This window comes from Passer montanus, unplaced genomic scaffold (assembly GCF_014805655.1).
Source record: "Passer montanus isolate IOZ18808 unplaced genomic scaffold, ASM1480565v1 scaffold25, whole genome shotgun sequence".
Taxonomy (NCBI): Eukaryota; Metazoa; Chordata; class Aves; order Passeriformes; family Passeridae; genus Passer; species Passer montanus.
This window is the reverse complement of record NW_024367149.1, coordinates 7,706,858-7,733,686: the sequence shown is the minus strand read 5'-3', so window position 1 is coordinate 7,733,686 and position 26,829 is coordinate 7,706,858. Positions and strand designations below refer to the sequence as shown.

The 26,829-nt window shown below is 41.5% G+C and overlaps 1 protein-coding gene across 1 annotated transcript; it reads right to left on the bottom strand.

Annotated features, from left to right (window-relative positions):
- Positions 1 to 6,820: 6,820 nt before the first annotated feature.
- DMRTB1 (DMRT like family B with proline rich C-terminal 1) lies at positions 6,821 to 13,247 on the bottom strand. Its single transcript, XM_039711821.1, has 4 exons — positions 12,569 to 13,247; positions 10,904 to 11,136; positions 10,200 to 10,344; positions 6,821 to 7,933 (listed from the first exon to the last, which is right to left on the bottom strand). Exons 1-4 carry the CDS (start codon positions 13,245 to 13,247, stop codon positions 7,863 to 7,865), a joined length of 1,128 nt encoding a protein of 375 aa, XP_039567755.1. The 3' UTR covers positions 6,821 to 7,862.
- Between the last annotated feature and the right edge of the window lie 13,582 nt (positions 13,248 to 26,829).

The window sequence follows — 26,829 nt, the reverse complement described above, 5'->3', positions numbered from 1 at the left end:
CACACTGGAAATACATTAAGTTGAGAAGTGAACTGTGGCCAATATTAAATACATTTGTGTGACTGCTACAAGGTCCCCATTGGGTCTTTGTAGGCTCTAAGTCCTATTTTGTCTGGTTTTCCCTGCAGGAGATCCCACTACACTGTGATACATTCTAGCTCTGTTTCTGCAAAGATTCTTCATGTCCTCATTCTCTCACTCAACTCTGAAAACAGAATGCCTTTTTCTTGGAAGGGAGGTTCATAGAAAAAGAAATTAAAACTTTCTTTAATTATAACCTGCTGCTCTAGAACACTAGCACAAAGAACACCATGCACACCAAGTCTGTACACAGGCTGTGCTTCCACAGGTTTCTGTAATTTAAACAGTTATCAGACATCATTTTTCTGCAAACATTTCAAGTCCAAAAAAGGTTAAGACCATTGGTCTGACAAAACAGAGACAAGAAGAGAATTAACTGCCTGACTTTACTCAGTAGGACTGAGGTCAGGTATTGAACAAAGCCTCCCTGACTCAGCTTCAACTACTACAGCACCCTGCCTCATGAATCACCCACTAAGAGCTAGCTTATTTAACATCTACTTAGAATCTGTATGATTTAAACACTGTAATAATCACTAATCAATTTGACAAGCTTGAGCTTAGAGGGGGAAAGCCTGAAACTCAGTATAAAAATATCTTTGACCAATTATTTTCCTACAGTTACACAAAGAAGTTAATTTCTTTATATTGCTGTACAAATATCTGTAACTCTCATGCAGAGAGGTCCTCAAAAACAGAGACCTGAACTGAAGGTAACACAATAACTGAAACAAATGGACAGTGCTGAAGGCACAGTACTCCCCTGCTTGCAGTGCCCTTTCTTATAGCACTGGGTCCTTTCAGCAGGCAGACTGAAAATTGCTTACCCCACAAGGCAAGTGCCTTCTTGAGCTCCAGTCCTTTCTGTGCCTCCAAGAGCAGTTTGGATTATCCACTGCATGAAACACACATTTCACCTCAATTTCTTCAACATAACCCACCTGCATATTTTCTAGAGAAACTTGCTTGCTTGGTTTAAACTTACAGTAATGGAAAATTCACACCACCCTGTTGGCAATCTGGTCCCCTGGTTAACTCTTTTCCTCTAAAATTTCACTTTTGAACTTGGAAACTGGTACCAACCAGCCAGATTTGTTTAGCCAGTATGAAGCACTGTAAAGACATAAATTGGTCTGAAAGAGTCAGATTTCATTTGACCTTGAATCTTGGACTGTAAGTTCAGCATGAATCAGCACAAGTCTCATTAGTGCTAAATGTCCATTATAGCTAAATTTAGGTCCAAGGAATCCAAACCCATGAATAACTGTGTTGAATTACTTAAAAGATAAAAGCATTCTAGGTTAAGTCTTAAATGTTTCCCTTCCCTGTTTTTATGCTACAGATTTGGTGGTTTTTATATTTAGACTTCTCAAATCGAGAGAATAGTCTGAAAGCAAGAATTTTTTAAATGGGTGTCAAATATAAAGCTGTATCAAGTATGGGTAATGTCTTCTGGGCTTGTTTTATATATGAAAGTCAATCCCATAAATGCCATCCAAAACTTGTGTTTAACTGTAGTTATCACTCACGGCCATCCTGCCACCATCACTGCTTGGCCTGGGCACACACCTTCCCTGGAGCACTCACAGGCTGTTTGCTCTGCCCCGCTGAACAAACACCAAGGGACCTCGGGATAACCTTCCCCACGGAAATCTTCCCCTCAGCACCACCAAGGCTGCAGAACAGGTTGCCAACAGGGTGGTGTGAATTTTCCAGTACTCTAAGTTTAAACCAAGAAAGTAAGTTTCTCTAGAAAACATGCAGGTGGGTTATGTTGAGGAAATTGAGGTGAAATGTGTGTTTCATGCAGTGGATAATCCAAACTGCTCTTGGAGGCACAGAAAGGACTGGAGCTCAAGAAGGCACTTGCCTTGTGGGGTAAGCAATTTTCAGTCTGCCTGCTGAAAGGACCCAGTGCTATAAGCATATTCCGAGTTGGAAGAGGCCCACAAGGACCATGGAGTCCGGTCCATAAGGGACTGGCCCATGCAGGGACAGACCCCCAGCCTTGGAGCTGGCAGACCCGCTCTGAGCAGCGGAGCTCTCAGCAGGGCAGGCTGCGAGCGAGCAGCGCTGCCCCAGCACGAAGCCATCGCCGGCCTCTACCCAAACCTCTGCCCACGCTGAGGAAGTCCGCACCATGCCTGCCTACCACGACAGCAAAACTCCACGGGACTCACTACTCAGCCCCCGAGGCTGTACCTGTTTGCCCAGCGGCGTGAAAGGACGGTCCATTGCAGCAGAGCCGAGGCGGGGCCCGACACCGCCAGGGAGCGCGGGCAGGACCGGGAAGAAGCCGGTCCCTCATGAGGCGGGAGCCATGGCCGCGGCCGCGCCAGCGCCCCCTAGCGGAGGGCCGGCCCCATTCCCTCTTCTCCGTGAGTAAAACTCCAAGGAAACGAACCGCGATTCTGATTTCCCATCTCCCTCCACAGCGCTCCATTGGAGTACGCCGGGTGCTTTGCTTGGGAAGGTGAAAATTGTTATCCCTCTCGACCTTTTTTTGAGGTTTGGCTCTGATTCATTCGTTGCGGCGGCCATGAAAAGTTGCGATGAGGTGTTCTGAGGGAAAGCAAAGGCAGCTGCGCTGGGACAGCGGGGAGGGTGGCCCAGGCGGCTGTGGGCTCTGCGGGACCCCGCAAAGCTCCGGCACTGAGGGCTCCAGCCCCGGCCTGCCTTTGGAGACAGGAGGAGGATCTGTAACCCCAGCGCTGAGGGACTTCGGGAACCCAGGAGCCATTTCACAACGTGAGGCGCTCCGTGAGGGAGGCGATGTGAAAAATCAGCCATCTGCAGGTACACCAGGCTTTTGAATTTGTGGAATTTAAGTGTATATTTACTGTTGGAAGAGCATGAGAAACAGTCGATTTGCACCTTGATCAAAAGAATACATTTCTTAATGAAAAACAGAGCCTTTTGTAAAAAAAAAATAAATAAATGGGAAGGTTCTCCCAGGGAACTATGTATATGGCTATTATTTAAACCACATTCTCTGGAAAGAAGAAGAATTTTGTAAAAAGAAATGTTTTGTATTTGCTGTAGCTTATGTGGCTTGAGCACTTTTGAGTCCCTTGTACTGGTAAGGCTATAAAACCCTGACAGTAATTATTAAATGAAACTAAAAATGGCTCCACTGAAGGCAGTTGTGTAAAATAAAAATTAAATAAATATATAAAACAAACCTGTGTGAAATCACAACTGGATCTGCAGGGGATCACCCTATGTAATCAGCAGCAAGGTCATCACTGATGTTGCCGGGCTGAGGAGAAGATCCAAAGAACCAGCAAGAAGAAACGAGAACAATGTTACCCGTTGTAATTAAAAGCCATGCCAAAACAAATCTGGTTTTTGTGGGGGCTCTTTCAGAATTGTTGAAGCTAACCCTACTTGTGTATGGTAAGATGTAGCTGTAAGGATACGTGGAAAAGTCAAATGCACAAGGTGGGTGTGTGGACATGGCACTGCCTGGGCATCTGCGGTGGATCCAGAGCTCTCTCTGGGCTGCACTAAAACAGGCAGGCACTCCCTCTCTGACTTCAGGAACAGTTTCTACAAAGTCGCTCTTTACATTTGGAATTCTCCCTTACATTCTGGCAAGCTAAGCAGAGACATTACTCTGTGACTAATGCTAATGTTGCGGTAGTAAAATATTGGGCAAAAAAATGGGAAAAGCAGGCCCACTTGCCTACAAGAATGATTTAATTAAAGTTTTCACTGTTCTAAAATAGTTATGTTTCACATCACTGTGACTAATGCTAATGTTGTGGTAGTAAAATATTGGGCAAAAAAATGGGAAAAGCAGGCCCACTTGCCTACAAGAATGATTTAATTAAAGTTTTCACAAGTTATGGTATATGGTATATACCAGTTATGGTATATACCATATACCATAACTGTTCTAAAATAGTTATGTTTCACATCGTAAAGAATTTTTCTGTCATGAAAACTATTTTTTTAAGGGGAAGGAGATTTTTCTTTGCTGCAAGCTGACTTTATTGGTAAGCAATTAAATATTTCTTTGGATTGCAGTTCAAAATTAATTACTCATTAATGTGGAAAAACCAGCTTTAGTCTTTCTGTGGATTCAGAGGTTTCCAACTGGATGCATCTAATTCCAAGAAGAAAAAAAAATCCTAGAAGGAGTATTATAATTACTGTCATATGAAAACCTGCTTCAGTCCAGATGTAGAAGCCAATAGCCCCAGAGTGTTAACACTGAGCAGTCTGCTGCAGGGAAATGACAGATGAATCCTACATATGTTTGCAGAATGGACATATTATACTGTCCTTTTAGAATCTCTTTGGTTTGTTTTCATTTTTCTAAAGCTCCTAAAAAATTTTAAAAAACCCAAAAAACAAAAAAACAAACAAACGAAAAAAAACACCCTCAGATCTGCAGTCTGAGAGGTTTCAGTGTAAGAGACACCTCTCCATAAAATCTGGATCCTAAACTTATATACCTAACCAATGCTGTCCACATTCTCTACCCTCACAAGGAATTCCACTGAAAGTAATGAAATTAGTGGTGGGAGTAAATGTTAAAGAGCTGGCTCCTAATTCCAGGTTTTCTCCTTCAAGGAACAAACAAGAGCTTGTGGCTCCCCAGGGACTTGCAGCAAGGACAGAGAATTGTCAGAAGTGTCAGGTGTTAGGAATCACACCTTCAGAAGTCCAGCTCAAGGGAGTGAATCCTCAGAAATCTGAAAACAGTGAGGATGACAGCTGCATATATGCAGCTTTCCTACTGCAACCAGTAGCAGCTTTTGTGCAGAAAGATTTCAGAAGCAACAAGAATCCTTTCCTTTTCCTTCACAAATTTTATTAATTCAACCAAAGTCTGTGTCAATTCCGCCTTAATAAAAACCAATAAAATTCTGGGATGATTTAGGCTGGAACAACCTCTGAGTGACTTGTCTGATCCAAATAATTCCATTTCAGTCCAAACTGATTTCATTATCCCTAAGTCATTTATTTAAATGAATGGAGTCAGAAGAGATCACAGAGTTTAATTATTGGAAACACTGGTTGGCACTAAGTTTGGAATTAAAACTGCTCACTTTGAAGTCCTTAAGTGCACAGTATGACAACACCAGTTGTCAAGGAATGGTTTTTTCCTTGGTTAAAAAGGACAAGCTGAACACAAAGTGGAAGAATGAAACCTTGAATTATCCACGTCAGATAGTTCATCCTGTCAGCTGGAGAGTTACCCACCTTCAATTCTCTTAGCAAGCCATTTACATCTCTAGGCAGGGATAGGTGCAAGAACTTGGGGACAAGTTTCCTGAAATGTACAAGTCTGAAATGACACCACACAGAGTTTGACTGATGCCAGGATTAAGTATATTAAGCAGGATTGGCCTCACTGTTTTCCTACTGCTGTAGGAACACAGAGTCTTAAGCTGTGCCAAGGGAAATTCAGGTTGGTTATTAGGAAAAAGTCTTTAATGAAAGAGGGATAAAGTACTGGAATCATCTGCCTGGAGAAGTGGTGGAGTCACCATCCCTGGATGTGTTTAAAAGATTGGATGTGGCACTGGGTTCAGCTGAGCTGTTAGGGCATGGGCTGGACTCAATGACCCTAAAGGCCTCTTCCAACCTGGTCATTCTGTGATTCTGTGAAAATCACTTGACCCTTTGCCCCAGTCACCTTCTTTTCCTTCAGGTGTATAAAGTAGCAAGGTTTGGTAATGGTTTTACAGCTGCTCTGCCACACCTGATATGTTCTAAAACTGACTTTAAATCCCCCCCCCCCCCCTCCAATAATCAACTTCTCCATCTTTTCAGTTTTGTTGCCTTTCTCTGGCTCTTCCTTAAACTCACTACTCCCCTCTGGAGATGCCCATTTATCTGCAGTAATGCAGCAAGGGAGACCCTCGTGGAGTGCCAGCCCATCCTTCCAGCAGCCAAAGTAAGGCCTTTGGTTCACTTGATGATAGTTCAGAAAGATGGAGGAAAATAAGGAGTTTGACTTGGCAGTCTGGAAGCAGTCACTGGCCCAGTAAAACAGAGAACAAACAGTGCTGTGCATGCAGTGTATCTACGGTGACTGTGCATTACAGTCAGTGAAATGGGCTGCAATCCACCTTGCTTTGAGATTTAAGGAGTAATACAACACTGAATATAACTTTAGAAAAATATCTGGGAAGGAGCTGGTTCAAGTATTCATCCTGAACATTGCTATTTTCTTAAATAATTACGTTATAAAAACTAAATCCTCTATCCAGAGAGGAACCTGCTTTGCGGGCACTGCTGGTATTTCTGTTTGTAGATTATTTTATTTTGAAAAGAAAGAGGTATCCAGAGCTTTCCATGCAGACAGAAGTTCTGGAACACTCAGAGAAGCAAAGATCCTACTTTAAATCTAAACTATAACAAGTTGTATATCAGATTCTTTGCTATAGATAAATGAGTTTTTCTGTTTTTTTCTTGTGGCAGTTCTAAATTTGCCACTTTCACTTTTTTGCCAAAACTGTGCTGCAAAGCATTCCAGGAGATCACCTACTACATTAAACAAAAGATAAATGTTCAGCTTAGCAGAACTTCTTTCCTTCTTACAAATATCAGAAAAGAAGTCTGTTTATTTTACCACGCTCACCTCTACAGAAGCAGAAAAATGCAGGAAAAAAATACTGAGGCCTAAATCTCTCTCCAGACAAGTCTGGTACACAAAGCTGCTCAGGGCAACACATGACATTTGGCTAGAAAAATTACATGCAGACACACATCAAACCAACAACAGTTTAATGCATCTTTTTTGATTATACAAAAGTCCCACCCCAATTATTCAAACATTAACAACTGATCCACTTGATACAAAACCAATTAATCCAGGAAAAAACAGTAGAGGAATATGCCATTCATTTTTAATTAAAGATTATCACTGACAATCATAGTATGGATGGATTTGACTAATTATTATTGTAACTGGTGTTTTGTCCTGGGCAAATCTCTACACACCTTGGCTATGCCACGGTGCACTTCAGTACACACATGTAAAACTGTCTACAGGAGCCCTTCAGAAACAAACAGTGCTGCTCAGTTTCAGCTGCCCTGAGTTAAACAACACTGAAATCATGGATAAATCATCAAGGACATTCAAAATGTCAGATGTGAGGCCTGTGTGACAAGAGGTGATCCTAAATAACTCTGTCCCCAACCTACACACAGGGTGCCTTAGAGGACCCAGAAACAATGAGGAGGCACCAGGCCTTCCAACATTCCTGCTGGGTCCTTCCAGACAGCACCCACCCTTCCCTCCCGTGCTCAGTCACGTTCCTAGGCAGCCAAGTGCATCAGCAACCGAGGCTGTCTTCTCATCCTCTCTCACACAGCTTCAGGCTCCACATCACTGAACTCTTCTGTAACATTCAGAACCAGATTTCCTTCGTACAAACTGATACAAACAACATCTTTGTGACTACTGTCACGAACATGAAAATGCTGCAGAGTGCACGTGGCTCAGAGACCATGGTCTGGGAGCCAGGTAACCTCAGCAGAAGAACAAATTCAGAGTCATAATCATTTGTTGCTTCCACTGAAAAACCTTTTAGGAACATGGGCTTTGTGGTGCTTGGGAGGCAGAGCTGTGAGCCTGGTAGCTCGAACATTGATCATAAAGTGAGGCAGGGGACTAATCCCCTTCTAGCTGTTGTGACTGCTCAGTGATTAAGTGTCACTCTACCCTCATTAACGAACACTCAGAAATGCAAACAGTGCTGCCTGCTCTCAGCTCTTCTCCAGCCCATTTGTTGTGTATAACAGACAGATCGGTCTCTTCTTGTTTATTCTGGGGAAGAAGGAGGTTGGCCACATTCATGAACCACCCCTGAATCCTCACTGTCAGCTTCAGTGGCTAAAATGAAGAATAGAAAAATGTCAGAGTTAAACACAAAGAAGCAGAAACCCCAAGCCCTCTGTTTCAGTTCTTGTTACACCTGGAATCAATCATATTTCCACATCTGAAGCTGCACTGGAATAGAAGTATGAGGCAGACACTTCTGCCCACTTACCCACAGTGAACCTATGCCAGGCCTTTTTAACACTCTTGTGAATTCTCAAAGGCCTCAACAGACTGATTCACAATCCATTTTCAAATCCAACTAGGGATTTTTATTTTATAAAGTATTTACTTGGCAATTTGCATTAAAAGCTCCCTCATCTCTTCACAGGCAATGTGGGTTTTGGCTTTCTGTGGCTTGCTCTTTTAGAAAGCCAACCATTTGCAATCAGCGTCTACCATCAGATGCTGTACTGGCTGTTTTACTGAACATATCTTGTGTTTATTTTGTCAAATCTCTGTAACATAACCAGTCAATGCTGCGTGGAATTGTGTAACAACATGTCTATACTTCACACACACCACCCCTGTAACCTGAACTGGCCTCATTAACTCAAATCTTTCTGGAAGTATCTTCTACCCTAGGAGCATCTTTTTCAGGTAAGCCTTGGAGTTTTTCATTTTTTGTTTTTATTCAAGATTTCCTTCTGGGCAGAGATCACAGATACTTCTCCTCACCAGCTGTCACCCTGCTAGGGCTTTCTATATCCATCTTCCTGCAACAGTTTTGCCAGAAAGCCCATTTCACCTCAGTTCTGGAGGTTTCTGGAGAAAGGATGTTCCCAAGTTTAACTGCAGGTTGCAGTCAGTTCCATTTTGAAAAAAAAAAAAAAGACATTATGCATTCCCAGCACATCCTTATGCATTACACATAACAGCTTTTCTCTTTTTTTCAAGCATCTTGAATTCCAGAAAGAATTTATTAGCTTCATTCTTCCCTTTACATCTGCATCTTCTGCTGCCAGGCTATTTTGTATGACCTCATGCAGATTTATCCCCCCTCACTGGGTTACAACTGCAAATTCCTACATATCCTGGAGCACAAATGCTATGCAATAGAATTAATTTCTACTTTCTCCATAGCACTAAGGAAACTGGATTGTTCTCTGAGCAGCACAATCCATGATGCATTGTTTCCTATGGCACTGTGCCTGGGCTGTGATTTCCCTGGTGTGTGTTAAGGGCTGAGGTCATTAGATGGCATTTTGCTCCCTGGGGGAGGCTGCTCTACTGATGTTTCTTCTCCATGAGCCTTATGTTGTTGAGAAATCAGGCCAAAAAACCCCAATTTATATTTTGTCCCACATAACCACCACCATCTTTTCAGTTCAGATGAGATCATTCTACTTCTCTTATATCTCCTCCCTCTTCATTTTTCAGCTGGTGATCATTGTAATCTATTTCATAAACACTTCACTTAATGGTTTTTTGTTCTCATGTTCAAGAAGAGAAAAAAAGTTATATTTATTTATCTGCATTTAAAAAAACTAAAAAAAAAAACCAACTGGCTATTTACACATCCAGTATTAGCGGTTAATTCTCTGAGCAGCTCTACCCTCTTGTGGTCACAGCTTAGCTGCAGCCAAATGAAAAACTTGCTAATATAATCACAAATATGTCCACATGTAGGCACAGTACATGAAAGAGACCTAAAATAGAGGGGCACAAAGACTTAATCTATGACAGAAATTTAAAATCCTGCTGGAATCAGAGATTCTGAAGATTCAATCTTTCTTTTCCAGCAATTAAAATCTAGGATTTTCATATGAACAAGAAATTTTGCATTATTCATGGTGTTAGTCTGCATTATTTTTAACAATTTGTCTAAATTGAAATACAGCCAAATAATTTTTAAGATATGCCCTGCACACTAGCTATGTAGAGAAATATTTTCTTTTTGAGAATATCAACAGATCGTTTTCTGGAATAGCCCTGAGTCCTGGGGCCTTTGACACCTGCCTGAGATTGAGGTGCTTGTCCACTAGCTATGTAGAGAAATATTTTCTTTTTGAGAATATCAACAGATCATTTTCTGGAATATCTGAGTCCTGGGGCCTTTGACACCTCCCTGAGATTGAGGTGCTTGTTAGGTGGAAAGCCCAGGCCTGCCAGGCTGCCTCCCCTAGGTCAGCCCTTCCCACAGCTCTTCAGTCTGGCCCAGGAGTCAGGACTTCAGGCCTGCCTTCAATCACAGAGCTCAAAACCAGCTGGGATCGGGGTCTCCTGGGTTTCCATCTCTGTGGTTAGATATTGAAAGCAGTTAACAGTGACTCTCTCTTACCATGCACTTCCTTGGTAGTTTCAGCCAGGATGTTCAGTGAAACCGGAGCTGGGATGTAATGAATCCCTGTCAGAAAGCCTGGCGGGATGAACTGACGCAGAGGAGTGTAGTACCCCTGAGGGAACTCTCCAGCTCCATCTGGAACCTGGGGAAACACATCAAGCAGATCACCTTCCATCTCTCCAGGACACACCTGCGACACCTGCATTATCACACCATTTCTGGGTTTTTGTCCATATGCTGCCATGTCACTGCACATACCGGCATGTGGAAAGCCGGTATGTGCAGTGACATGTTGCAACTGAGGAGCAAGAACTTCTCAGACCATGTCAGAGCAAAACTGACCCTTTGAAGTCCTTGCCACCTGTTCTAGCAGCTCATTGGAGTAGTTAGTTTAAACCAGGAGCAGCCATCTTCTTTCTCAGTAATCCCTAAAATGTGACAGGAAATTTCTATACAAGTATAACAGATCTATTGTTTATTGTCCTGAGGCTGATCACTCTACCTTAACATCAACTGATGAACTGTACTGAAAGTAGGTCAGATTATTAACATCATCATTTGCTAATGTTTTCTTCAGTGCAATGTATCAAACTGCTATGAAGTAGTTGATAAGGAGGATGACTCTTCATGGTTACTTCAACAGAGAGAAGGCAGCTAAAATAAAGCAGTATTAGCAGAGGTAATGAAAGTGTGCTACTCACTGATACAGTGGTTGCATTCCCTGGCACATAGCTGCTAGGAATGTGTCGGAATCCTCTCTGAAGTGAGATCCCTGGAGGTGATGGTGCTTCCCCACTGCTTGACTCATTGATGGCAAATCCCAGGGAAAATGGGTGGTAAGGATATACCCCAGAACACCCCGGGTACACTTTTGGGATTTCTCTCTCCAGGTATTCTGGGTTGACAGTGTATTCTGGAGGAAAAGCAGGGTGAGCTAGGAAACAAGAGAAAAGGACAAATAAAATTATCCATGTAATTTTATGGAATTATGTAGAAGTAATTGAAAAGGAACTTTTCTGTCTTGTGCACTGTGAAGGTTGTCCTTAGTAAATGCACTGGCTGCAGAATCCTATTTTTTCAGTACATCAACAGGAGCAAAACAACCCACCTTAACTTTTGACTCTAATAGTACTTAAAACAAAATTCCACAGAAATAGCAGAGTTCTAACTTTCTAGCATTCTAATAATGCAGTCCTATCTGTCACTTCTTAGGTTAATTTACAGCACACTCAGTTTTAGGGTCATACACAAACAAATCAGAAGCAGAAATCAGTTACTTCACTTTTTCTCTTGCATCTTGAATCTTATATGGCCTCTCTGAAGTCTTAGGAAAAAGAGTGGCTATTTGAATGTGAACAGGGTCCTTCTTTCTGCCCCATCCTCCAGCTGGCAAAGAAGGCAAAGAATTTCCTTTGAAAGGTTTACTTCTGGAGTACTATAATTTGTGCCTAATCTTTTTTTTTTGAAGTTGGTCAGCAGGTTAGAAATGTTAAGGGAAACACAAACATCTGTACAGCTACTGTCATCTATAACCATACTTTTATTCCAAAACAAAGCTAGAAAGTGTAAGTTATTCACAGTATTCTCTGGGAACTACAGATGTCCAACATAAGTCTTCTCAGGACAATATTTTGTCTTGCAGGCTGCCAACTCTCCAGAGGCTCAGATTCATGACTACTGCAGTCAGTAAGAATTTCTGTAACATTCATATAGTAATAGCATGAAGTTACTATAATAAATTAGACAAGTCACATTAAAGACTCTATTAAAGGAAGCCATTTAAGAGATGACAAACCATGCAACTGCTCCACCTGAGAAGGTTATGCCCTGCTCTTAAATACCAAATGCACCTTTACATCAAGTCATCCCAGCCAAATTTTGTTTTCACTACAGGTATGAATTAAGGTGAAAAGGTCTTTTACAGTGCTAGCATAAAATGCTAGCTACAGACAGCTGCAGCAGTACCTATTTACATGCAATCTCTGAGCTTTTTAGCATTTTTGTTGCTGGAATTTTGTGCCTGTGAGTTTATATAAACACTGTGACAGCACTCAGAGAAAGAAGCGGAGCAGATCCAGTTTTGTTGCACTCCCAGACTAATTTTGAAAAGCCACTTCGCTCGAGCCTCGAGCTCGCAAGGGGCGGCGAGGCCGAGCACGCTGTTCCCGCCCCGCGGAGCTCAGGGACGGGATGAGGCTGCAGAGCCGACACGGCAGCCCAGCGCCCTCCGGGGAGGAGAGCGGGACAGAGCACAGGAGCGGCTCTGTCGGAGCCTGAGGAATCCCCGAAACACACAACTGGCGCCTTTGACAGGGGAAAGACAACACAGGGAGATGCTGGGAAGAGGCTCTGGGACAGGTCCTTACCGTCGTCCCTGAAGGGAGGTGGCGGTGGCGCCCAGCACGCCGTGCCCTTGGCGCCGCCGTCGGGCTGCGCGCCCTTCTTCCTCTCGTGGCTGCAGTGCTCGGGGGCCCCGTCCTCCCGGGCTGCCGCCCCACGGCCCTCGCCCGACGGAACGGGCTCCGCGCCCGCCCTGGCCGGCGCCTCCGTCTCCTGCTGCCTCAGCGCCTTCTGGGCTGCCATGATCTTCTGGCGCTCGGTGATGAGCGAGCACTTCTCGCACAGGCACAGCTTCCAGCGGCAGTGCCCGGCGTGGCCCTTGACGGGCACCACGAAGCCGTGGTTGCGGCAGCGGGAGCACTTGGGTGCCCTCAGTGCCTTGGCCGTGGCCTCGGCCGCCTCCATGGCACCGCAGCGCCCGCCCGGCCTCCCCGTCAGCCCCTCCCCGTCCTCTGGGCTTTTATAGGGGACAGGGGGCTGCCCCTGGCAGGAGAGCCCGTGGCAGCGGGTGGGGAGCGCCCTGGGTCCCGGGCCTCCCTGCCCTGCTCCTGGCACGGCTCCCCGGGCACCCCCTGCGGCCCTTTGGTGCGGGCGGGAGCCGCAGCCCAGCCTGGGGGGCAGAGCCTGCCGGAGCTGCGGGGGGCACGGCCCCACGGGCTGGTACAGCGCCCTGTGCTGCTGCTCGCGGGGGTGGGGGGTTTGCATGGACCCGGTGTGCCCAGATACAAATGTGCTGTCTCTTACGGTAGTGCCCTAAAACTGGCACTTCAACATCTGCACCCACTTTCATACCCCTCATGCATTCGGTTTTAATATGCACGACACTACAGTCCCATTTTGTTTCCAATTTGCAGCATGCTTCTCTTGATGAGGAGGAGTGACTGCCTCAGCAGAAAAAGAACACTTTCATCATTCTCTTTTTCAAAAGAAGCTACTAAGACGAAGGTGGAAAGCATATGTCATTCCGAAGACCTGTCTCCTTTTCTCAGAATTCCTTATTCTCTGGAAACAAAGACAGGCTTACAGTTAGAAATACAGGAACACTCCAGTTCTAGTACTGCTTTGAAAGCACTTGTTATTTGTTACTGCTGGTAGCTGCAAACCCATGGTTTACACAGTAGCCCATTTCAGGAGAAAACTCCCCACTTTGCAACGTGAGGCACAGCGCTGCTGAATTTTCTCGCCTATACAACAGCTGTTTTAAAATCTTAAGGTGGCTATAGCTTCCATGTTAAAGAGAACATTATAAAATTAATCACCAAGTAGTAGTGAAGCTTTCCTCTAAGTTTCAAGAGAACCAGGTGGAATCTATCTGCTTGCTCTGAAACAATTCTAACTGCAGTGGAGTTTGTTTCACAAACCTGGCAGAAGCCCTTCCCTTGGTGCAAAGAATCCTGGAAAACCTTGGTGCAGCCTTCAACACCTTGGGGGGTGAGGCCCCAGCAGAGCAGGCCCGTTAGGATTTGGCAACAGTGTGGTTTGGCAACAAGTCTTCTTGTTTGCTGTGAGCAGCCAGCCCCTGTGCCCGCCGAAGCTCAGAGGAGATTTCAGGCTTCTCACTTTGCAAAAGACCCAGTAGGATTTTCCACCAAAGTCCTGCAGGTTTCCAGTAGGATTTTGTCAAGGCCTTGACCTTCCCATACTCATTCTAAACATTGACTCTGTATTACATATAGATAGATAAAAAAGTCCTAATTTTATGCTTCATATTTTTACTGTATGCTTGGGTTGTGCTAATTTAGCTGTAGAATGAAAGAGGATGGATGACACATTTTAAAAAACTGTAATTATATCTTTTCATAGATACCCAATCTGTGTTCCTTTGGATACTTGAGCAGAGTGAGAGAAAGGTAGGCTACATGTATTTTCCCCAGTAATTTTCTATTCTGAGTCACATAATACTATTCTTCAAGACATTTACTCAAATACACAGAAATGTATCTGTTCTCTTTCTAAAATGGTGTACCAGCCATGGGCTCTACCAGTTGCTTCACTAATAAAACCATATCTTTCAATGTCATATGGATTTTCCTTTCGAACAACTTTCACCTAAACATTCAACATTTGTTATACTCTCCATATAGTTTGTTTCAGACATAACTATACTTGCTTTTTGTAGAAAAGTGAACATTTTACTTTGTGAGGTAAACCCTTATTTCTGCAGGCAATTCAGAGAATTCTGTTACTCCAATCCTGTTATGTTTTTGTATACATATTTCATCTAGCCTAATCATACACTGTAAGAAGACCATAACAAAGATAGAACAATTTCTAAATACATTTTTGGAATGAAGTGTAAACTCGTATGTGGATGCAGCTTCATGTCTAGTATAATTTTCTTCTTTGTTAATATTTGAAAGAAAATGAGGCCCAATAAAGACTCTTCAAAACTTAGTTTTCTCAAGCATTTAATGTAGCATATGGTGTGAGCAGAACATAAAGTGTGTAAAGAATTGTGTATTAAAGTAGCATTTATAAGAATTATTATCTTGCCAAAATGAAAGGAAGGCAACCTGCTGACATTATGTTATTGAAATAAATTGCAATAATATCTCTACTCCTTTCCAACTTCTGAATCATATAAAGTGTGTGGCTTTGGTATGTAGTTTGCTTTGTACATGAGACAGTGAGGAAAAGCAATGACTGAGCTAAAAGGGAACAAATCAAAAGACTGTCATGAAAGTGAATAGCAGAAAATTGGGGTCTGGGGTTTTTTCCTCCTTCTCAGACTTTCCAGCTAATATTCATACAATAAATGGTTTTTTTTGGCAAGAAAATTGTTCTGTTGCAAGAAAATTGTTCTGACATTTCAGAGAGCAACAGAACTTAATCAAGAAATTTGTTCAGTCAGAGATCTCCATTAATAAATATTTCCATGCTTGGTTCAAAATACATTTTCTTATACATAAAAAATCAAGACTATTGTTCAAATTTTTAAGACATCACATATGAAGTTAAAATCCTCTATTAAAAAATTACCTTTTAATCTTTGTGGTTTAGAAGTATCCATGATGGACTGTCATAAGTTATTTTATAAAAATTGGTACAGTAGTGCTACTATCAGGTCTTCTCCATTAGAACTGTGTAGAACTGTGTTTACAGCTCAGCCAGGGCATAATCAGCATGTGGGGATATAGCTGCAGAGGCAGAACTGCCCAAGAAGGGCTCTCACCTGCACCTGTCCCAGAATATCATTTTAAGTAGCATATTTAGCATCCTCATAGTTAGAAGCTCCTTGTGAAGACGATGAAAGGGTTTCAGACGTGCTCTGGCTGACCTGCAGTACCAAATCCCCTCGTGCTGCTGAGCTCACAGCAGCACACATCCATCAGTGCTGCCACAGACCTGCAGGGCTCAGCTCTCTGCTGACAAGCTCACAGGGTTGTCTGATCTTGCCCAAGATGAGCCTACATGACAATGAATAAACTTCTTCCAGGCACTTCTGTACACTGTATTTTCCACTTTTCTAATCAGAGTCAAATTGTACTGTAGTAAATATTTTTTTTAATGTGAGGGAAAGTGCAGCATCGAAACAGTGAAATATGATTATATTCTACCTACCTTAAAATTTGAAATGGCTGAAATGTGTTTGCGTTAAACCTTTTTTAAATCTGGTTGCAGTTAAGTTCTTTAAATGGAAATAAACAGATTTAACTTTTCAATTCTATTTCAGCATCAATTCCTGTATTTTAAAATCTTGTCTTCTGTAGTGCAAGCAGGAATTCCACTGAGGTCTGTGGGGTTTTACTGTTCTTGTAGTATTTAAAACAGTTTTAACCAGAGCACCATTAGATGTTGACTTCCATCTGGTATATCAAAAAGGTGAAACTCTATGCTGTGATCAGAGAAAATTGGCTGGAGTTTATGCATATTTTAAAGTCTTAAAAATGTATCAAAGTTATATAAGCACTTCTGGTTTCTTTAACAAACACAACTAAAATAAATCTTGAGTACTTAAAATTGAGTATCTTTTTAACATATAACAGTTCTTAGATATTAACAGCAGAGACTTTATTAGTAACACTGCTCTTTGTTTATTGTAACAAGATCTTTATTTAAGAGAAAAGAAATAGTGATTAAACTGGAAACTCTGTGATCTGGCTATTTCATGAGTTCCAGGAGGGTGGGTTGGACTTGGAGAGAAATGAACACCAGCAAGGAAACCAAACACGTAGCAGTTCTTATTCTGCATCAATACACCTCTCATATATGCAGGAAATAAAATGCATTAAGGGGAAAAGAGTGAGACAGACTTAAATACACACTCACATGGATGCTTTCCCCAAATAAGTGATAGAGTATTTAAAGAAAAAATAGATCCATGGTAAAAAACTCCTGTGGGAGATGTTCAGTCAGTTTGCAATAAATAAAGACCACTGTATCATCACAGCCTCACTGTTTGCTGATTTTCCATGTCTAAGAAAATAATTATTCCTTTAGAAATAATCTTTTGTTTCTATAGAAGGTCACCTTTGTAGGCATTAACACAAAAAAGAGTAACTGAAAACCTAAAGGATAGTCCACTCTGATAGTGCCATGGCAGCTGCAGGGGTGCCTTAGTTACAGCATCATTTTACTTCAGTAAGCTCCCAAATTTAGTGAGTTTTATACTGGATACCACTCAGCTTGTCAATCAACCTTCTGCCTAGAGAAATAAACACATTTCTAATCCAGAGTCCTCATTCTCCTTCCCCTCAGCTATAGTTCTTGTCATATTATCTTAGACACAAAGAACAGAAAATCACATTTGAATTCTCCCAAACAGCAAAAAAAGGATTTCATGCAGAAACAGTCACGCTCTCCACAGTAAGTAGGTGGCCCGTTTAGAGTCCTCTTTGCTTAGCACCTATTTTGTGCTGAAATAGTCATATTACCTTGTCAGCAAGCCTAAAGCAATGCTAATAGATGGATAAGGCAGGAGACAGCTGAAAGACCACTACAAACATCGAGTGTACTTGCTGTGGGCAGGATTCCATTTGTGATTGTCAGCACTGGTACATATCCCATATTTTCAAAATGCACTTCTCCACCTCACATCTGAATTAGATTTCAGAGTATCTGAAGTAACTTAAACAATGCAAAATAAATAAAACCTTCTGTTTGCCATAATCTCTTGGTCTTCAGCCTGGACCCTTTACGAATACTTCAGTGAAGGCAATAAAAATGAAATCACCAAATAGTAGTTACTTACCATCATAGAATGAGACACTATCATCAAATTCTTTAGCTTGGAGACAGAACAGACAAGAGTAGTGATGATTAATCTCTGGCATCCATGCTAAAATTGATTTCTGGTATTCACACCAATAGAACATTGTCTGGTCTTTGGGGATGATTCTGGGAATTGATAGGCTCCCAGTGAGATGATAAAGCTTCTTGCTGGCTCCTTAAACCTGTGTGTCAGAGAGAAACTGGTTTGTAGTGGGGAAGAGAATGCAAGCACCAACAGTGATGAATTTGCATTAGCCCATTGCAGACAGGTATACTGAAGAATTCTGTTTAAGAAGCATTCCTTCTCTTTGTTATTTCCATTAATTTTCTTCTATGGACAACGACAAGATAATCTTTCCAATTTAATAGAACCTTGTAGATTATATATACAGTGTATGTACATGTATTGGAGATATGTTTTCACAGGAGAGGACTTTTGCAAATATGAATTTAATAAAAAGTTAATTTGAAAGGATGCCTGCCTGTCTCCAAACTGAGGGAGTAAAGCTCTCCTGCCCTGACAGATTTATGTCCTTGCTGTGTTAAGACAACTTGCATTTCTCTGTTTTCAACATGAAATGTGTCGGTGAACTACCTCTGCTGGCTCCTGGAACTTCAAAGTCCATTGACACAATGGAGAAAGTAAACAGTGGAATAGGAAATAAAATCAATGCATTGATAGGACATCATCCTCTTTTCTACCTCCTTGATCCAGCAAATTTAAAAAGTCCATTCAACAGAGGACTGCAAATCACCTGTGTCGGCAGTAAAATCAATGCATTGATAGGACATCATCCTCTTTTCTACCTCCTTGATCCAGCAAATTTAAAAAGTCCACTTATTCAAGAGAGGACTGCAAATCACCTGTGTCAGCAGATTGTGGACAAAGGAGACATGAAAGTAGCAAGAAGCTGACCAGCAGCTTTGACAGGTATAATGATAGGCATGTACAGGTGGGAAGCCACACTAAAGTATTTTCACTGCAGAAAAAGAGGGAAACCAAAGAGGCACATTTCTTTGCCATTTCATAGTTTGTGATCATGAAATCAGACTGTCTTTCTTCACAATAAATGAAAATATTTGCAAGAGCAGCTATTATGAAGCATAGAAATAACAGAATCAGACAATAGGTTGTTAGCAGTATTTCCTTTGAAACTAAATCAAACTTGATTTTAAGTCAGGAAAGTTTAGTTTGATCAACTCCAGAAAACAAATAGAAAAAGACACCAAATCATCTTTTCCATTTCCCTGGAGCTGTGGGACCCAACTGTCACAAAAGGTTGCCTGTAGCTGCAGGGCTGTGCTGTTGGACAGACTGACCTCCACAGCAGAGGCTGCTGCAGGCAGAGCCTTGTTGAGCTCTTTCCTGGGCAGCAGCAGCAGCCTGTTCCCCTGGGAGACTGCTGGGAAGGGAAGGGAAGGGAAGGGAAGGGAAGGGAAGGGAAGGGAAGGGCCCCGCAGCAGAACATGCAGCCTTCACCCAAGCACAGCTGAGAGGAGCCTCCCAAACCTCTCCTGTGTGTGTGAAATAACAGGAAATACAAGACGGGCAGTGCTGGGAAGTCATGGTACCCGATGGCTGATGATGAGCAATGATCCTGCTCCGTGGTCCCTAGCTTTGGCAGAACAGCAGCAGTTGTCTCTACATGTGTATTGTCATCTTTAAAATAGCAGTACCAGCAAACACACACACATACACCCACACTTTTATTTAAAATTAAATACTGGAGGGTCGAAGTCTTATCAAAACCATACATTCAAGCTGAGGACAGGAGGTGCACTTGTGGCAGGAGGAGTGGTATGCCTGCTTTGTCATTCCAGTGCAATAACCCTGGAACAGGGAGTGGATTTCATGCACAGTGTCCCAGCTCATTCCTCAGCCTCCACCACCAGAAATGTCCTTATTCCCCAAGCTGAGTTTCCTTTCGAAGCAGTTTGAACCCACAAATTTCACACTCTAATCAGTTTGCACACAACAGGACTGTTGTTTTAAGGTTTCTTGGGATTCCCTTAACTATGATGCCTGTTTTCCCTGGATAATGGATCTGAAAATGTTGATCTGGAGCATGCTGGTTTTCAATATTATAGTAAACTTCCTCACATATTTAATATAAGATTTATCTTTCAATATTTAATGGAATGAAAGCACTAACATGAATACATGTAATAAAGTGAATGAATACATTCACATAAAGATGAGTGTTCCTGAATAAAGTGTGTCTCTGCAAAGTTTATAGAAATTGCATATTAACAATATTTATATTTTATTTTAGCATTTTTTACCTCATAACTCATAGAAAACCAAACAAGTCTGGCATTCTTGAGCACACTGTATTGTTAAATTTGAAGTATTAATGATAGTGACTCTTATTTGCAGTTAGCAGAAATGTTCACAGGATATTTACTGGCAGGCATCCAAAGGTTTCCTGCTCTTTAATAGAAAATCTATACATGCCTGTACTGTACAAATCTGTACTGCGTTTTAAATTATCAACCAGAGATAGAAGAGCAGATGTAATATGTGCACCAATTAGACACAATATCTATCTTTTACAAAGGTACAGGTTAAGAAAAATAATTAATTTTCTTTAATAAATAGGCAATGCCATAACTAAAATAAACTATTTGTGTCCATTCTTAATTCAGACAAGCCTCAGTCAGTACACAGATCTTAATCCTCACTTTTCCAAGTGTTATTTGTTAAGTGTTACCAGTTTAGAAACAAATTGGTTAAAAGGAAATAAAAACATCATTATCTGTAGGAAATCTTATCTAAATGAGTTTTGCTTGCTGTAAAAAGTAGAGATTATAATGAATATTTGTGTTGAGGTAGTAAATAAAGTGTAATGTGGAACTTTAAGGGAAAATAATTAGGTATCCATCCTCTCAAAATCACATATTTTAGTGTTGATTTATTGGCCACATTATCATGACATTGATCTATCCAGCAGTCTTGTGATTCAAAATGGTGAACTGGAGAATATTATAGATTTTTAATGCCTTGATAATAAGTCTGGGGAAAGAAGATGACCTATCGTCATTATCTCAGAAGCTTTCCCATTTTTACAGCACACTTCCACGTAGCACTCAGACACGGAGAATAAAAATAAATGTTTGACGTGAGATTTCAGGAATGCCTTGTGCAGTAGTATTAATATTTTTATATATATATTACCAATGCAAAACCTTAAATATTTTAGGGCTCTGTTCAGCTTTGCCACAGATGTCTTCACAGCAGTGACTTGCAGGTAGCCTCTGTTCAACTAATGGATCTATTCTGTGTTTGGTTTCCAAGTGCTGAGCTCCTGCTGTTGGTTTTTCATACATACATTATATGCTTTTAAATTTAATTTCATTTCTGTTATTCCAGTTGTCACAATATCTATTTCTTTCCTGTTTGAGCCTTTAATCCTCTTCTGTGGTAGTAATATCTGTCAGTGTTTGCTTTCTGCAGAATTTCATTAGCATGCTTTTTTATGGCAGTCATTACTGCAAATATTAAATAAGGCAGGTTCCAGTATTGATCTTTCAAGAATTACAATAATATCCTCCCCTGAGAAAACAATTCCTCTTCGAGCACAACCAAGGGCTTTTCCTGCTTTAGCATTTTATTCACAACTTTCTTTGCAGAAGCCTGATAGATCTTATCTGCATCACTTTCTGCTGATTAAAGCAATAGTTTTAATCAACACAGTTACACTCACTCAACCTGCTTCACCTTTGGTAAACTTAGCTTGCATTTTGTCCCATTTTCCATTTTTTCCCACTCACGTGGATGTTTTTCTTAAAGGAAAAGCCTCCTAAATTCTTGAATATTGTTGAGGTCACACTAATGTTTTCTGGTTATACATTTTTTCCCTTTCTGAAATCCTGGTGGGAGGTTTGCTTTTCAGCAATGCTGTGCTACCAGCCAGCAGCTTTATTAAAAATTCTTGCTGCTGGACATGCAATTTAATGTGCCACTTCTTTCAGAACCCAGGGACAGAGATTATCCTGTCCTTCCAATTTCAGTGCTTTAAGCTCTTTTTTTTTTTTACCTCACATATAATAATTTCCATTTAGATATCCACATTTACATTTACATGTTATGTTTACTTGTTACTCTTTTTTTTTTGTGGATAGTTTTATCTTTAATTGCAAAGTCCCTGACAAAGAAATTCTTACTAGGATTTATTTTCGTAATAAAAGTCCTTTGATAAATTACAGTTCTATTTGAATTATTAGGGCTTTGCCAAAACAAATTAAAACCCCATAGTTTTAGGATTTGTGGGGTTTTTTATAACTACTTTGATATATAAACTTTACTGTGAAAAGAAAGAAACAGTTACACATATATGTATGTTATGCATTAATAGTTCTGTGGCAATGTCACTACTATCAGACCATGCACTATTTAGAATAAAAATACATCTGAAAATAACTTGATTTGTGAAATGCAAATGGCAGAACTGAACAGGAAACACTGCAATTAAATGACTAGCAGGATTAGGGAATTCATTCTGTTGCCAGAGTATTTAATTCAGGAGCCTGCACTGCATCCCTCCAAGCTCCACAAGACAGAGTAAGGTTTTGGGAATTACAAAACTTCACAGATGTACAAAGTTTACCTACTTTATATTTAATAACAGGGAAATAAGAAGAAATTGCAAGACTGTGTACCTGGCAGAAAACTACACACAGGTTTCAAAGTTATTAATTTTCTTGGTTTGAACTCTGGGCAATTGCAGATGAAAAATGGCAAAGCAAAGTGTTTCCCTTTTACACTGGTTTCCATGATGGCAGTGGGGTTTACAGGGGAAAAAGCACAAGAACAAAATGAAGAACTGAGTATGTGGTGAAGGAAGACAGACTGAAAATGGAGTAAATTTAAATAATTTAGAAAGAAAAAGTGCATCTGAGAAAAAAAGTGAAAGAGATGGCAGAAAAATGAAAGGAGGCTATGTACAGAATTTACAGAATTAAGTGAAAATTAGAGATATCGTGTTCAGGGTTTTCAGCCTGATTTCGATCAGTAGATGACTAATAGAAAAGAAAATTTATTTGGGAACCTGCAAATAGAGTGAATCTATATTTTTAACTTCTTTATGCTCATAAGAAGACTTCCAGAATATAGGAATATATTGTTAATTAAATATATTTTTAAAAATGAAAAAAGGAAACAATAGACTTGTTACTTAGAAAGAGCTCCCTCGTCTAGCTGGCAATCAGCAATGAAATATTGTATAACAGCTCTGGTGCTGTGGATATGCAGTTTAGGCAGTGTTAAACCAGAAGAAAGGAGAAACTGGTTAATATCCATCTCTTTTCAGTAAAGACTATTGAAAACAATAATTATTAAAAACAAAATCTGACCTTATGTATGATAATTTTAGACTTACTTAATACAGAAGAGTCAGCTCTTACTTCTCAGTAGAATTAAAAAATAGCTCTACGAAATGTAATGAAATTGCACTAAATTCATACCAGTACTGTCAAGAGCAAAAAAAACCCGAAAACACCAAAACCAAAACCAAACCAAAGCAACTAATGAAAGAATCATACCAGTGTGCATTTCCAGCAGGGCAGAGTCTGGCTCGCAGATGTCCATGTTCAGGCAGTCGATAGGCATAAATAGCGACTGCTAAAAGCATCATGTCTGAGAAGATTAAAAGGAGAATTTCAGTACTTGCTCAATTTTTTTTTCTAAACTTTAGTGGTTTACAAAATCTTTTCATGTACCAGAGTGACTTGACTGCAAAGACAAGGAACATCCTCAACTGTGGCATTTTCCAGAGGAAAAAAAGGTTCTATGCAAACATGGAAGTAGGACACAGAGAATGTAGAATTTTTAGTCAAAATCCTGGGAAGGGAACCACAAGGGTGGTTGACTCCCCCAAATTCAGCCCCTCAGACTCAGCGGGGGCAAGCAGAGCTCCTGCAGCTCATGTTGCAGCTTTGAGGCCTGGGTGCCCTCACTGCCGACTGTTCTTTGTGTCTGCACAGTGGGAGCCTGGATCCAACAAATGCAGGAGTTCCAGTTAAAGAACATGGCACTGCAGCAGCAGCAAGCTCGGCCTTGGCCTCCCTCACGGGGCCCTTCCCGCCCTGCAGCGCGGCTGCCATTTGATGTGCAGGGGTGTGAGGGCAGAGCGCTCTCCCCTCACGACTTTCCGCTGAGCCTCTCTGGCTCTAGGGCTGGTGTGCACCCCAGGGCAAGGCAAGGACATTTTCATGGCAGTTTTCTTGCTCCTATGCACGTTGGGGTGCCTGCACACCTGCCAGCCCAGGTGCCTCAGCAGAACCCTCCCTGCACCTCAAGAGGAGCTGAGGTGGGAAAAAGGACATGGTCACCTCAGGGGAAAAATGGAGCCCAGAGCTACTGCAGCTCTGTGTGGCACCCCCAGAAGTGAAAAACACCCAGGAAGAGAGGAAGAAATAGAAAAAGAGACACAAACTATGGAGCAGCTAAAGTGCGGGTTACATTCCTTCCAAAAGGAAGCATGAACCCATCCTTCAAGGAGGTGCTGTGCCAGGGGAAGCACAACATGGTGACACGGGCAAGAGGAGCGCTGCCACCAGCCTGGCAGAGGGTGCAGGGCAGCAGTGCCCAGGAGGAGCAGGCCAGGCTGAGAGATCCCAGCCCTCAGGGGAAGAAGTCACCAAGGAAAAGGTTAGTTTTTTAGCTGAGGTGTTTCTTTCTTCTGGCTCTTCCGTCATTGTGAGGGTTCTTGGCTGCAGGCACCATCATGGCGCCTGCTGTTTTTGTAGTACCTGGGCAACAGTACGTGGCTGTGGTGGCTCATTTGATCACAACTTGGGCAAAAATGAGAGGGGGAGAGGGAACCAGACTAAACCTGGTGGTTACATTCTCTCAAAAAATAAGTCTCCCGAAGCCCTCAGCTCCTCAGCCCATCCTTGAGCGAAGACATTTCTTCAGCCTCCTTAGCCCTGGCAGAGTTGTTCTGTGCTGTGTTTATAAACTCTTTTGAGGATGAAAAGGAAGAGGCAGGAGGACAGCAAGGGCTACCAGCCCCTGGCATCACTGGCCCTGCTCAGGAGCCTGGCACCAACAGTTTTATCCATGGCATTACCAGGTCTTTTTTGCCGGCCAGAGCTCTCCCTGGTGGGAGCTGATGTGCTGCTGCTTGCAGTCCCTGAAAACTTTTGAGACAAAATGTCTCTGTGTGGCGGGTGGATCTAGATAAAGAATCCATGAAATGGGTTGCAGGGGAGGTGGGTGCCTGTGCTTTCTCAGCAGAGTGCTGTTTCTAGAAATTCAAACTAAACTAGACAGTTCTGTCAAGAAAATGTTATAAGCTCCTGCTAGATTTTATTCCTTTGTGCCAGGTTTTTATGCTTTGTTTCTGTCACAGTGGCAGGTGGAATTTTCATAGGGATAAAAGTGTTCTTTGCAAGGAATAATTAGCAGAATATTATGGATTAGGTGGGTGTTCCCTGTGCAAGGACAGAGCCAAAGCAAAACTTGTGAGGAGAAAGAAAAGGCTGCAGTGACAACTTTGTCCTATTGTTGCTTGTATTCTCAGTGACCTGCAAAATCAACAGAGCTTTTAGTGTTGATAGTGCATCAGGCATAATAATAAAAAAAATTGTACACGTACAATACGTTTGGAGAGAATGGAGTTGAAAGCACTGCTTCAGGAAGTGCAGCCATGTCCAAAAGAAGCTGCTGTCTGTGCATGCAAGGTCTGTGTACACAACCCTGGATTTCAGAGTACAGTACTTGTGCCCCAGGGGCCCTTGGCTTACTGGGTTCTTGAGACAGCTGTCTCATTAATGTCATTATTGATAGCAAAGGAAACGTACTTAAATTGCTTTTCAGAGAGGATAAAATACATAATTAAACATATTTCAGAATTATTTTTAATTATATGGAGTCTATTTTCTTTATCTTTTACTTGAGCTCCTGAACATCTTTGTCTATCTAAGCAGACAATACATTTTTAATTAATAGCCAGTAAAGACCTCAGGATAGAAATAGAATCCTACAAAATTATTTCTGTTGTGCTTTATTATATGAATAGATCTCCAAGGAAGACTTCTATTGTCCTAGTTTTTCTCTTTCAATATTCTTATTCCTCTGAGTAGAATGCAGCTTGGACAGAGGTTAGTGCACTTGATGCCTGGCTGGGTCATTTTGCTGTCAGGTGTAACTGCACTTGCCTGTAGCATTCTTTCTCTTTGTTGAAAAAATGGAGTATTTTTGACCCCACACATCCCCTTTTCTCTCTGTTGCCAGCAGGCTGTGTGCAGTGCTAGCACAGCCAGAACATTTCCAGAGATTTTCCTGCAGTGGATTCCTCATAAAACTCAGAGCTGCTCAGGGCACCCCAGGCTATGGAGCAAAGTGTTGCTGCTGTCCATCCCTTCACTGTTACTGCAGTGATAAATATTCCTTTTGGGGGCCACATTAACACTGGGAGCTGTGTTCAGGATGGCAGAAGACTGAGTTCATTTGGGCACTTTGCTTTATTTGGGCGTTTTGCTGCAATCAAATGAATTGATTAGAATTTCTCTAATGAGTTCAAGGTGCCACATCAGGGAGGTTCAAATCACATCTCATCCATCATTTCTCTGGAATAAAGAGACAATAAGATAAATTTATTTCCAAATCTCAGTATGCAGCCACTGCTCTGTCTCGATACAGTTAATGTCAAAGAAAGTGTTCGTTCTTTCTGCCTTGTTTCCAATGTTTGGAATTTCAGATATAATCTATTTCCAAATGCCTTGTTATGGTTCATGCAGGTTTAATTTTCCTTGGCCTCTCTGTAACACTCTGGTATAACTTACTTGATAAAACAATTTAGTTCTTTTTAAAGAGAGCTCACATTAAACCTGTTTTGGTTGATTTTCATGCTGAATACCAAAGATGAAATCTTGAGTGATTTCTGTTTTCTAAAACAGAGTGCTGAATATCTTTTAAGAAAATGATAATGGACCAAAGAACAATGACTTTACTCAGATACATCTCATTGAGCCCTACTGAAGGTGGAGCTCTCTGACTCAAATATACTTTGATTTCCACAGAGATCTATTTGTCTTCATTTTCTAAAGAAGCTTCAAAGTGTGTGACAGACAT

Coding starts and splice junctions, on each gene's coding strand:
- DMRTB1 (XM_039711821.1), bottom strand. CDS start 13,247: ATGCAAACCCCCCACCCCCGCGAGCAGCAGCACAGGGCGCTGTACCAG. Junction 10,345..10,903: donor GGAATGCAACCACTGTATCA/GTGAGTAGCACA, acceptor GTGTTTCCCCAG/GTTCCAGATGGAGCTGGAGA. Junction 7,934..10,199: donor AACTACCAAGGAAGTGCATG/GTAAGAGAGAGT, acceptor TCTTCATTTTAG/CCACTGAAGCTGACAGTGAG.